General features: G+C 37.4%; 8 protein-coding genes across 8 annotated transcripts; 3 read left to right on the plus strand and 5 right to left on the minus strand.

The window, feature by feature from the left end:
• Positions 1-13: 13 nt before the first annotated feature.
• Positions 14-1,627, plus strand: NESG_00550 (uncharacterized protein; the record flags this gene model as incomplete). Its single annotated transcript, XM_053048201.1, has 1 exon — positions 14-1,627. The coding sequence occupies one exon, from the start codon at positions 14-16 to the stop codon at positions 1,625-1,627; it is 1,614 nt and encodes a 537-aa protein (XP_052906026.1).
• Positions 1,628-1,972: 345 nt separating this feature from the next.
• NESG_00551 (methionine adenosyltransferase) lies at positions 1,973-3,184 on the minus strand (the record flags this gene model as incomplete). The annotated part of the gene is made up of 1 exon (XM_053048202.1): positions 1,973-3,184. The coding sequence occupies one exon, from the start codon at positions 3,182-3,184 to the stop codon at positions 1,973-1,975; it is 1,212 nt and encodes a 403-aa protein (XP_052906027.1).
• Positions 3,185-3,763: 579 nt separating this feature from the next.
• NESG_00552 (uncharacterized protein) lies at positions 3,764-5,257 on the minus strand (the record flags this gene model as incomplete). The annotated part of the gene is made up of 1 exon (XM_053048203.1): positions 3,764-5,257. One exon carries the CDS (start codon positions 5,255-5,257, stop codon positions 3,764-3,766), a length of 1,494 nt encoding a protein of 497 aa, XP_052906028.1.
• A 1,389-nt stretch (positions 5,258-6,646) lies between these two features.
• On the plus strand, positions 6,647-8,785 carry NESG_00553 (uncharacterized protein; the record flags this gene model as incomplete). The annotated part of the gene is made up of 1 exon (XM_053048204.1): positions 6,647-8,785. One exon carries the CDS (start codon positions 6,647-6,649, stop codon positions 8,783-8,785), a length of 2,139 nt encoding a protein of 712 aa, XP_052906029.1.
• A 55-nt stretch (positions 8,786-8,840) lies between these two features.
• On the plus strand, positions 8,841-9,254 carry NESG_00554 (uncharacterized protein; the record flags this gene model as incomplete). Its single annotated transcript, XM_053048205.1, has 1 exon — positions 8,841-9,254. One exon carries the CDS (start codon positions 8,841-8,843, stop codon positions 9,252-9,254), a length of 414 nt encoding a protein of 137 aa, XP_052906030.1.
• Positions 9,255-9,474: 220 nt separating this feature from the next.
• NESG_00555 (uncharacterized protein) lies at positions 9,475-9,864 on the minus strand (the record flags this gene model as incomplete). The annotated part of the gene is made up of 1 exon (XM_053048206.1): positions 9,475-9,864. The coding sequence occupies one exon, from the start codon at positions 9,862-9,864 to the stop codon at positions 9,475-9,477; it is 390 nt and encodes a 129-aa protein (XP_052906031.1).
• Positions 9,865-12,499: 2,635 nt separating this feature from the next.
• NESG_00556 (uncharacterized protein) lies at positions 12,500-13,762 on the minus strand (the record flags this gene model as incomplete). The annotated part of the gene is made up of 1 exon (XM_053048207.1): positions 12,500-13,762. One exon carries the CDS (start codon positions 13,760-13,762, stop codon positions 12,500-12,502), a length of 1,263 nt encoding a protein of 420 aa, XP_052906032.1.
• Positions 13,763-14,413: 651 nt separating this feature from the next.
• Positions 14,414-15,028, minus strand: NESG_00557 (uncharacterized protein; the record flags this gene model as incomplete). Its single annotated transcript, XM_053048208.1, has 1 exon — positions 14,414-15,028. The coding sequence occupies one exon, from the start codon at positions 15,026-15,028 to the stop codon at positions 14,414-14,416; it is 615 nt and encodes a 204-aa protein (XP_052906033.1).
• Between the last annotated feature and the right edge of the window lie 288 nt (positions 15,029-15,316).

Below are 15,316 nucleotides of genomic sequence, written 5' to 3' on the forward strand. Positions count from 1 at the left end.
TTTGCAGCTTCTTATGACAGAAACCAATAACTACATTCCGCCTAGCATGAACAGGCAGAAGGAGAATTTCTTGGAGTCCGAGGAAAACGGAGTCCGTACAAAGACAAAAGACAAAGTAACACCAATGTCCTCCTTTAAAGGCCAGCTTATTGCAAGCAAGATACTTGAAAATATGAAGGAGAACAAAATAACCACGCCCACTCTTGTACAGAGATATGTTATGCCTCTGGCACTGCATGCAAGGGATCTTTTGATCTCTGCCCCAACCGGCATGGGGAAAACAATTTCCTTTTTGGTGCCTACGCTGAACTTCCTCTATTCAACGGTCGGCAACTTTGCCAAAAAAACTAAATCATTCTCTGGAGAGAGAAGGTTCCAGCGAGTCAAAAAGCCAACACTTGCACTTATACTTGTTCCCACTAGAGAACTTGCCATCCAGATATATAATGACAGTGTAGCCCTTATGAACGGACTTCCCATTACATGTGCCTGTGCCTACGGAGGAGTCCCAAAGAAGGAACAGATTCCCTCAATTATCAATGGAGTGGATCTTCTGATTGGAACACCTGGCAGAATCCAAGACTACCTTAACTATCCTGGTGACCTTTTAAATCTTTCAAACATACAGGTGCTTATATTTGACGAGGCTGATAGAATGCTGGACATGGGATTTGAGAAGCAGATTCGAGGAATACTTGCCAGGCTGGATCGTAACCAAAAGAGACAGACTATGATGTTCTCAGCCACATTCCCTCCTGTTGTAAGAAAACTAGCACAGGAGTTCTTCCAGCAGGCTCCAGAGGAGGTGCACATAGGGAACGGCCCAATAGAGAATATCATGCAGGAAATAATCCAGATCGAAGGACACAGCAAGAAGCACACAGAGAGAAACGAAAGACTCATGAAGATACTTTTGGAGTACGGGTACACACCAAGTGCAGCTGTAGAGCAGAAGGCGTTCTTTGCTCCCCGCAGTCCAGCAGCACTCATGCAGTGGGGAAATAAGACCAAGGAGCCCGTCAAAAAGAAAGAAAAGGAAAAAGAGACCAGCACCCAGAAGATCGTTATTTTTGTTGAAAAGAAGGAAGATTGCACAACTCTATCAGACTACTTGCACTCCCGTGGGATCCTCTGCACAACTCTGCACGGGGACAAGAAGCAGGCGGAAAGAGAGTTTGCACTGTCTGACTTTAAGGACACAATGCCAATCCTCATTGCCACCTCAGTTGCAGCACGTGGCCTAGATGTCCCTGGAATTGTGCTCGTGGTTAATTACATGATGCCAGCTGATGTGAAGGAGTACATCCACAGAATTGGCAGAACAGGAAGGGCAGGGAAGACAGGCAGATCGATTACTTTCTTCACATGGGATGACCAGCCACAGGCAGCAAGCCTAATAGAAATACTGCAGAAGGCAAACCAAGAGGTGCCAAAGTTCCTCCAGGACATGGCACAAGCCAAGAGCTCAAAAGGAGGGCGAGGAGGAAAGTCTTTCTCTGGAGGCAGCTTCAACAAGAAAAAGGACGACAGCGGCCAGCACTTTACTGAGACCCAGGAAATAAAGAGGAAGGAGGCACCTGTTCTTAACGAAAAGATAGAAATTCAAAAGAATCTGTCCTGGGATTAAATCTCATAAATAAATGCATGTCATGATCTATCCGAACTATCTATATATTAAATGCCCTGCATCCTGCTATTATTTCTGCACTCTCCAAGGGAATTCTACAAAAGATCTTTAGAAAGTACCCATATCCAGAATATAACAATAACCCGAATAACCCGAATTAGAATATAACCAGAATATTCAAAACGCATATTATTTTATTCCCAGTATATTCTATTGTAATATAGTAGAAATGTTTTAATAGAAGTATAGTAGAAGTATTATGCATAGCATGGTTGTCATGAACCTGCTCAGATTTATGTAAACTCTGTTTTGTTAATATCTTTATTGATTTTGATTACTGTGCGTCTATTTCTTTAGGGAATGTGATCTTCCATTCTCCTGTGCAGATACGACGGATATGTCTAAAGACTTTGACTGCTCCCATGGGAACTCGCTCCTTCCAAAATGTCCGAAGACAGAGGTTGCCCTGTAGATGGGTCTGTCCAGGTGCAGGGTCTTCACAATGTCACCCAGGCGCAGGGACCAGTTCTCCTTTACTACTGCAAGGATCTTCTGGTTTGTGAATGAAGAGGAGCCATATGTATCGATGTACAAGGAGATTGGGTCTCTTACACCAATTGCATATGACACCTGCACTAATACTCTTTTGCACAGGCCTGCATCAACAAGAGACTTAGCAATCCATCTGGCTGCGTATGCCCCAGTCCTGTCAACTTTGCTCCAGTCTTTTCCTGAGTATGCACCTCCTCCGTGGGCACCCCAGCCACCGTATGAGTCCACTACTAACTTACGCCCAGTCAGGCCTGAGTCTGCCTTTGGCCCACCAACCACAAATTTACCGCTTGGTTGCAGCACGTACTTTGTGTTTACAAGCAGCTCTGGGGCAACGACCTTTTTAATTAGATTTTCCACCAGGAATTCCCTAATGTACTCTGTCTCCACCTCTTCCTTGTGCTGTGTGGATATGACAATTGTGTCTACTCTTATTGGGACAAGCACGGATATTCCGTCCTTCTCGCTCTCTTCGTACTCCATGGTTACTTGTGTCTTGCTGTCTGGTCCCAGCCATGCAACTGTTTTTCTTAGAACTGCCAGCTCCTTTCCAAGTGTATGTGCTAGTGATGCTGTTAGGGGCATTCTCTCTGGGGTTTCGTCTGTTGCGTATCCAAACATAATTCCCTGGTCTCCTGCTCCTAAGTCCCATCTATCCACATTTGTCTGCTCAAGGCCATTTGATATGTCCATGCTTTGCTTTGTGATGTGCGTGAGAATAGTGCATGCTTCTGGGTCTAGTCCCCACTCGTGCGTGTACCCTGCATCCCGCAGAACTTCTCTTGCTATTTCCTCAAAGTCAACCACTGCGCTTGTAGTGAGCTCACCAACCAGCATGACCATGCCGGACTTAATGACTGCATCCACAGCCACTCTGGAGAATCTGTCCTGCTCAAGGCATGCATCCACAATTGAGTCACTTATTTGGTCGCATATTTTATCTGGGTGTCCTTTTCCCACAGACTCCGATGTAAATAGAAATCTTCTGCTTTGTTCCGTTGCCATTAAAATTTTTACAGCACAAAAAAATTAAATACTACATCAGGCCAAATGAGAATGAGTTTTCCCATAACAGAACTCTGCTGCAAATATTATTCAAATCAATTTATTATGTGTCTTTAGTGATCTAGTATAACTAGAATGGGTGAAAATAAAATAAATTATTTTACAGGCAGACTAGTCCATACTGCCTGCCAGTCCCTCTGTCCTGCTACTGTGCAGTAAAGAGTGAAAATATCACAGGACAACTTAACCAGGTCAACTTAACCAGAACTTAAATAATATTTATAGTCTATAATGCATTTCTGTGCTAGAGAGGAATATTTGCAGCACAAAGAGTCATGTATTTCTAGTTTTACCACAGTAATGCGTACTAAAGTATACTCTACTAGTTGATTCATAGGATATAAATGGACTATGCTATATTTAGACATATTTCATGTGTAACTGGTCTATCCAAATATATCAAGTGTGCCAAGTACCTAGTTGTCTTACTACATCAATCACTAATAACTACTTTTTCCATTATATTTGTTATATCCGTTATTTCTGCTATATTTATTATCTTTATTAATTGCTGCTGTTTTATGACCATATATTATATACTGGAATATTCTTGCCTTGTACTAGCATTTCCGCTGATTCTGCGGTTTCTTTATCGTAGGAGTCAGTCAGAAGGATGTACCCCAGCCTGCCTTGCACGTCTATCCCAGCCTCCTGGGAGACCATTTGGCATCCTAGGGGGTACTTTGAGCCAATGGGTGCATGGTATGCGCTTTGTATGACTTTTGTCTGCACCTCCTTCTCTGGCACATTCACTGCCTTGTTTAATATTTCGCATCTGCTGAGGTCATTTAGGTAGATGTACTTTCTGATTGTATCCCCAAGTACTCTGCTGTAATTAATCTTCTCGGTTTCATTGATTGTCTCAAGGATGTTAAGTGCAGGCAGGGAGTACTTTGTGTTCTCATTGTACGCCATCTTAAAGAAGATATATCCTATGTCTTTTACGATCTCCTCTGTGTAGTTCTTCTTAAGGGATGGAATTGTTCTCTGCCACTTTATGAACCGCAGCAGTCCCTTCAGAAGGGAAGATACAACTGCCAGGCCTGACTTAGACTTGACTGCTGGGTTATCCACTTCCTCTGCCACTTTCTTGAGTATCTGCGAGAATCCCTTTATAAGAGGATATACGTATACGTGGTAATCTGCGTCTTCCTGCACCCATTCTGACTTATTCAGGAGAAGGGCTAGGGTGACAAAGTACTTTACCTTCCTCATGTTCTTATGGGATAGAATTGTTTGGGTTATTTTGTCCCTTAGAATAGAGATTAGATTTATCTTTCTATTTCTTACTATGTATGTAAAGATGGCTGCTATTTCTTTATCTATCTGATGGTCTGCTGCATCCAATAGAATATCAATCATCTGACCACTCAGTGTATCTGCTTCAATCATACTCTTAATAAGAATTGCTATCTTTTCCTTCAAGAACGGAAATTCTAACTGTTTTGCAAGTGCTGCAACAAGTCTTTTTATAAACCCAGAGTGCTCTATGAATTGGCAGAACTTATCTTCATCTATTTTCTCTTCCTCTTCTGTCTTTTTCTTGGTCTCTTTTATTTCCTCACTCTCTCCATCAAGTTCTTTAATTTCTTCACTTATGCTATCAGATGAGTCTTCTTCTTCGTTTTCAGGTGTGTCTGATTTCTGCTTCTTGCACTGCAAGTAGTACTCTGCCACCTTCACTGCATGCGTAATTGCTAAATACGCCTTGTCTCCGCCTTCTGTATTCTCCAGTATGTGGATTAAGTCTTCCAGGGCCTTTCTGTTTTGTTCTTTTATTATGATGAGTGCCATGGCGGTCACTCTGTCTTTGAATGTTCCCTCAGTGAGGATGAACTCAGTCAGCTCTGAGTCTGTTCTGAATGTCTTGTTTACAACATTTCGGGTCAGCTTTGTTCTTGGCTTTTGTGTCTGCTGCTTCTCTCCTCTGTAGTACGTTGGTGCATTTCTATGGGGTTTTTCTTTTCCATGGAACGACTTCTTGTCTTTCCGGTGTCCTTTACTGTATGCCATAATAAAATTTTACTGCAAAACAATTCATAAATAACCGACAGTATTCAACTGAAAAAGATGTCCACAAAAGAGCATGCAACCACACTGCAGCCTTTCATGTACTTATTACTCTCTTAATTTATAGTCTATCAATATAAATACGCATTTTTATCTCTGTCTTTTCCAAGAAAGAAATATACTCTAAAAGGACAGAATGACTGGTCTATTTTGTAGCCAGATACGGGTTATATTTTACTATCTCATATGTACTCTACTATGCCCAGTAAATCATTGCCCATCCTGAGACCTTTTGCTTTCTAGGTCTATCCAAATAAAATCTCTAGAATATTCACTTTAACCCCGTAGTATAATAACTAAAAATAACTTTAACATGAAAAGACAGCAAGAGTAGACTTTAAAAAGGAATAAATGCATTCAAATGAAGAATAAATGCTCTTTGCTTCTAAAATAGCATTTTTCATTTGAGTTAGTACTTTTATAGCATAGTTGTATATTTGTAGCAGGCTTTTTCTTCTTGAAGTGTTAGTCTCACTCATACTAATTTAGATTTTATTTATTTCTTGCCGTCTATTTATAGGTCTTCGGGTTATATCAAAGTAATTCAATGGAAGTTTTCCAGAACCTAAGGATAACCCGAATATATGTGTTGGATGCCTTGAGGACATTGAATCTCTCCAGGTCAGAAAGTAGTTGATGACTGTCCTTGCCCTCCGGATCTTTGGCTATCAGGCATATCCAACTCTAAGTCTGCTAGTAGCTGTTACAGTGAACGTGTTTAGACAAGGAGGTATCCCTGCACGAGGGATCTATAAATAGAGAACGAGAAATAAATTTCAGTTAGAACGACAAAGTCTAATATTTCGAGAAGCAAAAACCAAATATATGCCACTTAGAATCACTTTGATATAACCCAAAATAAACAAGTAGAGCGCCTGGTGATGTGTTGGCTTACAGCCAAACCCTGAAAGACCACCAATATACATTGCTGACCCAGTGATTCCAATGTCCTCAGGTAAAGAAAACCAATAGCATTCGGGTTATATCAGGTTATGTTCGGGTTATATCTTATCTTTCATGCTATTATCCCATAGATATCCATATTTTATACTTTCTAAGTCACGCAAACCAAAAGAAATTGGGATTTTTACCACAATATATAACACTTATTGCATATTCTATTATAATACTCAATATAGAACACACCAGCATGTTCTGACTAGAGCAGTATTTATCTATTCTATTTCTTATCTATCTTTTTCTTATTTTCCTGTGCCTGCATTTTTTAAAAATAAAAGCCTTCAGATTTCTCTTGGTACATGTTAATTTATATAGAATTGTATCATTTCATTTATTATTTTACAAATAGAAAAGTAAACAAACATAATAAAAATGCTCAGGACAGTCAAGGTGCCCCATAAAACAGTTCTTTTTGCACTTAGTGTTCTTCTTAGGACATACAACATAGCAAACCCTAGCTCAGTTGTCTTTGATGAGAATCACTATGCAAAATTCATTCTAATGTACATAAAAGGAGAAACAGTAGTAGATGTACATCCACCCCTTGGAAGACTATTAGTCTATGGAATCACAAAGATCTATCTACGCCATATAAATGTACCAAATGAGTTTGATGAAGCATCTGTCTCCATAGGAAAGACATATGCAAATACAATACTATCAAGTGCCTACATTATGCTTAGGACTGCTTCTGCAATTACTTCATGCATTTCTGTTGTTGCAGGGCATGAAATACTCACAGAACTCAACGTATCAAAAGGCAGTGCCCTTCTGTTCTCTACTCTTCTTCTATTTGATGGCTCTATGTTCAGTATATTCCGTCTATTCATGATAGACAGTTATGTTCTAGCATCAATCAGTCTTATTCTCCTATCTCTCCTAAAAATGAACAGACAAAGGTATCTTCTACAACGCATCTACAGGTCACAAAAAGGTATCTTACAAGAGATCAATATATCCCCAAAAGATCACCATTCTGCACTTACACCCATCCTCACTAACTCTATAAAAAATACCACACAGAAGCATATGAATACAAAAAAAGATGAAGAAAGGAAAAGAACCAGCCATACGGCAAACAAGTTACAGATTGCTTATATTCATGGAATAAAGTGGTCGGTCATTCTGGGCATATCCCTGGGAATTGGCTCTGCATTTAAGTGGGCAGTTCTTCCAATGGGTGCTCCAATTGCTCTATACCTTTTAACAGACTTAATCACAGCAAAAAAAAAGTCACTTTCGAAAAGGCGTCTGTTGCTTCCTGTTATACAAGGCACCATAATCCTTCTTATTTCCATAGTAATATACATAAGTACTTTTATCGTAAATTTCTCAGTCCAGAACAGATCATCTGAAAAGACAATCCACTGGCACTCCTTCTCCTATAATGCATCCTTCATTAACTCCCCGTATATAGAATATGTTCATGATACTATACCACCAAACAAGCTTATTACCATAGCCATCCCAGAAATAAGCCATTTTCTCACTGTAAGCAACCAAACCTTCTCAATTAGCAGGGTACCCAGTGCAGAGCCAGAGTGGAAAATAATACCACAGAAAACAATGGAGTATGGTATGCCCGTGTACATACAGCACACCTCAGGGCTATATCTTAGCACAGATCCATCATTCCTTTCATATACGCCATCAGTTCTTTACATCTCAAAGTACAAGAAACACATCGCCATTAAATCACCCAGTGGTTCATATTTAAACCTGTCAGAGACGCAAAGTGCCACATGGTCACCCATCCTGCAGCCAGTAGTTCTACTGCAAAAGCGAACACCCACCCAGCAGACAGACAGCACCATCCATGGTACTCTAGCAGACACTAAAAGAACCATTAGAAATATTCACCCCCATAGTAGTATAGAGTCAATTCAAAATAGCACAAAAAGCAGCCGTATATGCTCATCTACCATAGAGCCATCCTCTCTAATAGAGAGAATTATTGAGTCAAACAAAGTAATGTACCTTTGCAACAAGACAGTAACAGGTTCACATGCATATAAATCACTCCCTGCTGCATGGTTATATAAGCAGAATATAATACACCTATGGAGTGGTTCTGTCTCTGAATTTACAGATCCGCTGAGTAGTCGGTCCATAGAAATATTTCTAGTGCAAAATCCAGTTCTGCTTATTTCTGCATCTATTGGTCTTGTAATTTATCTTATTCTTGTTCTTACAACAGAACTTCCCCAGGCACTTTCTCACTTTCTTGTGCTCACAGCCTATGTGTCAAACTACCTTCCATACTTCCTTATTGCAAGAGACAGATATATTCACCATTATATTCCATCCTATTACATTTCCATTCTTATCTTGGGAGGTCTTCTATACAGATGCAATTACAGTGTGCTCCTGGTGTGTGCTGCTGCCATAATGCACTTGGTGCAACTTCCTATTCTGCAAGGAAGTTCTGCATATTTTGAGCAATGCTGTCTCTCATTATACCTCAGCAATAGACTCTCTTCTTGTGCTGTATTTCCATCTATTCTTGAATAAATTTAGAATAAATCTTCTTATGAAATCTCAATAAATTTATACTGGATAGGTAAGTATGCAGCCCACAGCAGTCAGGAGCACAAGAACAAGGAATACAGCACACACATATGCTACCCTGATTGCTAGATCAATTGAATCGTCAGCTCACGGGATGTGTACACTAGCAGAGGTACTTCAGTACGCGCAGATGCACTACCCAGGGATCTGTGCAGATAATTCAGCAAATTGGCAGAATTCAATTCGTCAGGTACTCAGTCGGGACACCAGATTCATAAAGCTAGCCAGAAGTGAGAGCAAAAGGGCCAGTGAGTGGATCTACTTTCCTCCACCACCAGAACCAGCTGAAAAGCCCCTTTCTCACTTGCGCGAGATAAGGCGTGCACTAGCTCAAAAGGGCATCTACAAGGAGTTTGTATATAAAGAGGCCCAGGGCAGCACTGAAAAGGACGAGCACTCCTGGGGCCTGTAGTGCACAAGAAGGTTTCTGGTTATATCAGGATATATGTGGGCACGGGAAGGCTGGTGCCAAAAAGAAGAAGCTTCTTTAAAGTTGTAGAGTAATAAATAGATAAAAATAACTGTAATAACTGTGTAACATGCGATACAAAACATTCATTATGGTATATTAGTAACAATTAATAATGTAATATAGTGATTTGCTAAGTAATTTACTGTACTATGAATTACCTTTAGAGTTCCTGTTGGGAAACTGCCTTGGTTTTGTCACTCTTTGTTTTTGATTCGAGCTGGGATGATGGGCAGACTCCTCCCTCCTTGATGAGCCAGTTACGGCCGAGTGAGTAAAGCTCTTCATCCTTTCTTATTGCTATTGCAAGGTGTCTTGAGACAATCTTTCTCTTGTTTTCTTCATCGCAGATCATCTTGGATGCTTCGATTATTTCTCCAAGGGTGTACTCTGTGACTGACCCAAGGGCTACAATTGCCTTGTGAGAGACTCTCATCTTTGTCTTCTCTCTGATCATTCTGTGGAGCTGTGCTGTTTTAAATACTGGCTTGTTGTGGTTGCTTATTTTCTTTGCTGATGCTGGGTCTTTCTTTCCTTTTCCTGTTCCTGCCATTTGCTATTTGCAGAAATATTTCTTATTTATAGTTTTAAATAAAAAGGCGGGAAATATTCCCGGGTAAACTAGCTACAAATTGCATGGTAGAATGGATGGATGTCTTCTATACTGTGCATTCCACAGCACATCCATTATACGTGTTGTTCAATGGGAGACTAAGACACATTTCCAGTATACGGAATAGGGCAATGTATTACTTTATAAATTAACAAAATGTTCTATGTTTATATTAGAGTATGTCTATAGGGAATATATTGACTTAGTACTGGAATACCATATAAATATGAAGTTTCATTAAGAATAGATAGTTTTAGCTTGTACTTCGTCTTATAAGACTGGTTATACTTGAGATTGCAGTTTGGATAATTTTCAGGTTCTAGTTCATAGAGTTCTACTTCATAGAGTTCTAGTACTATTCGGGTTATATGGACTAGAATGGATTTAATTATAGTTAGACTAAGAGTATTATAAACTAAGCATAAATTAGATCTAGCCATAATTCACTCGAATTAAACCCGAATAAGAATTCTTCCTTTAAATGGTCAATATAACCCGAATAAACCTCAATAAACATCTACTATAACCACTGTATTGTGCTATATTTATGCTGTACTTTAATGTTAATTTCTAGTTTGTTTTCACACAGAAATCCAAATATAACCCGAAACCCAATCAGCCTTTATATGAGTGCTAAGCAGAATATAGTTCTGCGTATGACTAGATGATTTCATACTATGCCTTTAATATCCAAAATAAAGAAGTTTATAGACTGAATAATTCTGTCATAGAATTACTTTATTTACAGTAGGAATATCCACCATGCAGTAATTTCAGCAATGTTAGACTGTCTCTATGAGAAACACGTCCAGATTTAGTTCTTTAAAGAAATCTGCTGAACTGCAGTCAAGAATGTCCTTAGAGAAGAATAAAAGTTTCTTACTACAAAAATATCCTTGGTATATATGGTATACTAGCTAGGATATCCTCTTCACTGTACCATTACCTTGAATACTTAGCAAAAGAGTAGGGTATTTATGGTTCTGGTTATGCTGCTGCTTTTCTCTGAGAGACTGAATATTCCCATTGAATAGTCACTCAGTCTATACTAGAGGTATATGAAAAAGACAAAAAGACGAAATATACTTTAAAGTGTCCATAGTTCAATAGAGAAGAAGAAAAATTCAAACAGAAGAAGGTTAAGCAACTGATCAGCTTCTTCCAAGAGAATTCAGTCAATCATGAAGTACTTAGTATGATGGAGACACGTGCTCAATGGATGAAGTTAAAGAGGGAAGTCTCTGAAGAACTTAAAGAATTCTTCTTCTCTAAAGAGAACCAGCCAGTTGACACAACGAAGGGTGAATTTCAGAAGAATTGGTACAGACCTAGACAAGCCTAGCATTGCATACTGCAGGAATTTGGGTTATATCGGGTTTATTCTGTTCTATTAATATATATTTCACTCCCTAGTCTATTTCCCATCTGTACTAGACTAGTACTCGGGTTATCTCTAATGTAATAGGAAGGTACTGAACTAAATAACCAAAGTATTCAATTCTGTATACTTCCTTCAGTCCTATTAGCAGAATTGCATAGTATAACCCGATATAACCCGAAATATTCCAGACAAGAGATAATTAGTCTAGAATAGACAGTAGATATACAGTAGATAGTTATCAAGGGTATATTTTTGTCATATACTTGAATATCTTTGTCTGTTTTTCAGGTTATTTTTGTTGACATTTTCTCTCTTTTTCTAATTTCACAGCCACTTATATAACCCGATATAACCCGAATGACTAAAATACACTTTTATTTAGACTAATCCCTTGGATAGAATTATTCTGCTAGAATATAGACATAAATTAAAGGATATTTAGAATACTTCTAGTACTGAATGGGTGGGTCTTTTTATTAATTAAATGGTAAATTACGTTTATGGCTTATTTTGTGGATTAAAACGCATTTATATGACAGAAGTATTACTTGGATTAGACTATCAAGAAATATTTCGGATACTACAATACTTATTTAGCTTCATTACATTCTTAGTCCAGTCATATACTACATTCATTACGTCCTTTTTCTCTTTGTGCAAGGACTGTACTTCGTACCTCACGGTTGACCAAGACTTATTCCACATTATGCAAGACTTATGGCACTTTGTGCAGAACTTAATCCTCACTTAATAAAATATGACAGAACTTATTACTCACTTAATAAAACATGACAGAACTTATTACTCACTTAATAAAACATGACAGAACTTATTACTCACTTAATAAAACATGACAGAACTTAATCCACTTTGTTAAGACTTAATCCACTCTATCCCAAAACTAGCAAGATAATAGTGCAAGACTTATAGCACTCTAAAATATGTATTACAACTTTGTGCAAGACTTTTTCTGTGTGCCATAAGTTTTGTATAAAGTGGAAAAAGTCTTGTTTATATAAATATAAAGTGGATTAAATTCTGTCATTTATTCTGATATAATGTAAAAAGTCTTGTACATTCTTTTACAAAGTGCCATAGTCTTGTCTCCACGTAAAAAGTCCTGTCACTTCGCTATAAGTCTTGTCAAAGTGGATTAAGTCCTGCACTATTATCCATTACTTAGTACACCATGTGTTATAAGTCTTGGACTATTTCGTCAACTCTTTTCTTTATCTCATTAATAACGGTGCTTATTGTTTTAATCTCTTTTTTGCTCAAATATTTGTAGCCTATCCAGTGAAAAGTGAACTCTTTTGAAATCCCGTTAAGTTTTCCCTTAATTAAATTGCAGCCAAGAATTGTTAAAAGATTTTCTTCTACTTCCTTTTCTGGCAACGATAAAGCACCTGATATTTCATTAAGATTAACAATTCTGTTTTGGCAGTTAAAGAAATACTTTAACAATTTTATGACGATTATTTTCTTTTTGACAATTTCAGTTATTTCTGCACCAAAGTCTTCAGAAAGTTTGACTGCCAAATTTGCTAAGTCATTTTCTATTGCAACTGCCATTGAAAGAGATTTTGACTCTTTTCCATTTAAGGAAATTTCATTGAAGTTCTTTTCTGTTACCTTTTCGGGTAGTTCAATTTGCAGATTCTCAAACAGCCCGTTAAAAGAGTAAATCTCATTAGCATAACAACCAGATATAACTGCCATTTCAACTATTTTCCCAATTGGGAATATTTCCTTTTCTGGATAATTATTGCTCTTAACAATTTTAATGTACTCAATTAGGAAATTGTATCCTAACGTACTTTTAAAATTCAACAAGCCTAGCCCAAAATACAATTCACTAATTACACTGTTACTATATATGGTAATGTTCTTGCATTCATAAAGAATAATTTTTGATAAATAAAAAACTTCCGTGTGGTTGTTAATTAAGAAATTATTTGCAAGTTCAATTAGAATTCTGACAAGACTTTCGCATCTTTGTGTAATAAGTAATGCACTTTTAACAACTTTCTCATAATTAAAATTGCCATTTGCAGTAATATCCGTAATATTACTATTACTGTATGAGGAAACGTCCTTATTAGGAGTACTATTACTTACAGATTCAGTAATTTCCTTATTGGGTGACTCTTCACCAGTTATTTCCATATTTTCCCCACAATTCACTAAGTTTTCCTTATTAAGTAATATAACTAATGTATTAATTAACACATTATTTTTATTACCATATACGGTAGTGTCCGTTATTTTCCTTGATAATTCTATGCTTATTTTTGCCAATATTTTATTATTAACATTGTTTTTGTTTGTTAAAATTAACAAATTATAACCTGACACGAGTTCTTCTACTGATACTTTGTCTATATTGCCCAGAATATTTTGTGCGAGCTGGTGGAAGAGGCCTTGCTCTGCAAGAAGAGAGAAGTTTTGCATGGGCATTAAAAAAAAAGAAAATATATACTAAACATTAATTAATACACATAGTGTAATATATAATGCAATTTAGACAGAACTTATGGTACTATTGTAATAAGTAGTGAATTTGTGTTGTATTTGGTCACATATTACATTACTTATAGTCAGTGCGTAATAAGTAGTGAATTTGTGTTGTAATTAGTCGCATTTGACAGGACTTAATACACTAGTGCCATAAGTAATGCACATTCCAGACCCTATTTTATTTATATTATCAGAAATAACCTGTATCTATATAAAATATAAATTAAAATCAAGTGAACACCTTATTAATAGACTAATTATAGGGGAAATATACAGGAGTAGATTAATTATAGGGGGAATACACAATAGTAGACTAATTACAACGTACTACTACTAACTACAACAGAAGAGCTTAAACAATACACTAATTACAACAGAATACACTAATAATATACTAATAATAACAGACATATTAGATTAGTCTATAATACAACAATATACACTAATTACAACATAATACTAATAATAGTCTATAAAACATACAACACAAGGGTCCCCCCTTACAGCCCACTAATCTTCCCTTACAAAACCCGAAATAATTTAACCAACAACCTTATTAAATCTCCTTAAACTCCTTTATTTCTGCCGTGATTATTTTGCTGCAGGTCTCCCCCACTTCTTCATGTTCTCTGCGTACTTCTCTGAGAATTCTTCATCAACCTCTGTGACTAATTCCTGCAGGCCAGGCACCATTTCATTCAGTGCTATGCAGGCTGCTGACTTCCTGCCTACGAGTGAGCCTAGTTTATTCTTGCTGTCGTATATGGCGTAACTTACACCCATCTTCTTGCAGAGTGATGGCAGGAATAGGACTACGACTAATGGGTCTACATCATTAGCAATTAGTACTAATTTTGCCTTCTTCTGTTCAATTGACTTGACTATCTGTCTTATTCCAAATATAATTGATACTTTTTTGTCTTTTCCTTGTTCTACTCTCTCAGCCTTCTCTTCTGGGTTCTCTGGTCTATATCTCTTAAAGACTTCTTCTATTTTGTCTTTTAAGTCATCAGATATTTTCTGTTTGAATTGGTGTATGGCAGGTGGGCATTTTAGTGCACTTTCTAATGCTGTCTTTTTCTTGGCTATTAGTTTATCTTGTGCATCTCTTTCTTTTTTTGCCATTTCTGCTGTGTGCTTCTGGCCACTTCCTCTTTTATTCTTTGGGGCCTTAACTTTATGCTCTGTTGGTTGGATTATTTGCATGCATGGGGTACATTAAAAAAAATTTAAGTAGGAAAATATACGGAAATTAGTAGGGAAATTTAGGGTATACAAGGGGGGACCCTTGGGTATATAGAATAATAGTGGGTGTAAGGGGGGAGTATTGGAGATGTTTGGATATTTTGGAAATTAGTGATATTCTGTTGCATTATAGGCTAATATTGGTATACTGTTGTAATTAGCGTATATTAGTATATTTCTGTTGTAATTAGTCTACTACTGTATATAATTAGTATACTAGTGTGTATTAGTGTATTCCTGTTGTAATTA

The sequence above is a fragment of the Nematocida ausubeli genome (assembly GCF_000738915.1).
Source record: "Nematocida ausubeli strain ERTm6 chromosome Unknown supercont2.1, whole genome shotgun sequence".
Taxonomy (NCBI): Eukaryota; Fungi; Microsporidia; genus Nematocida; species Nematocida ausubeli.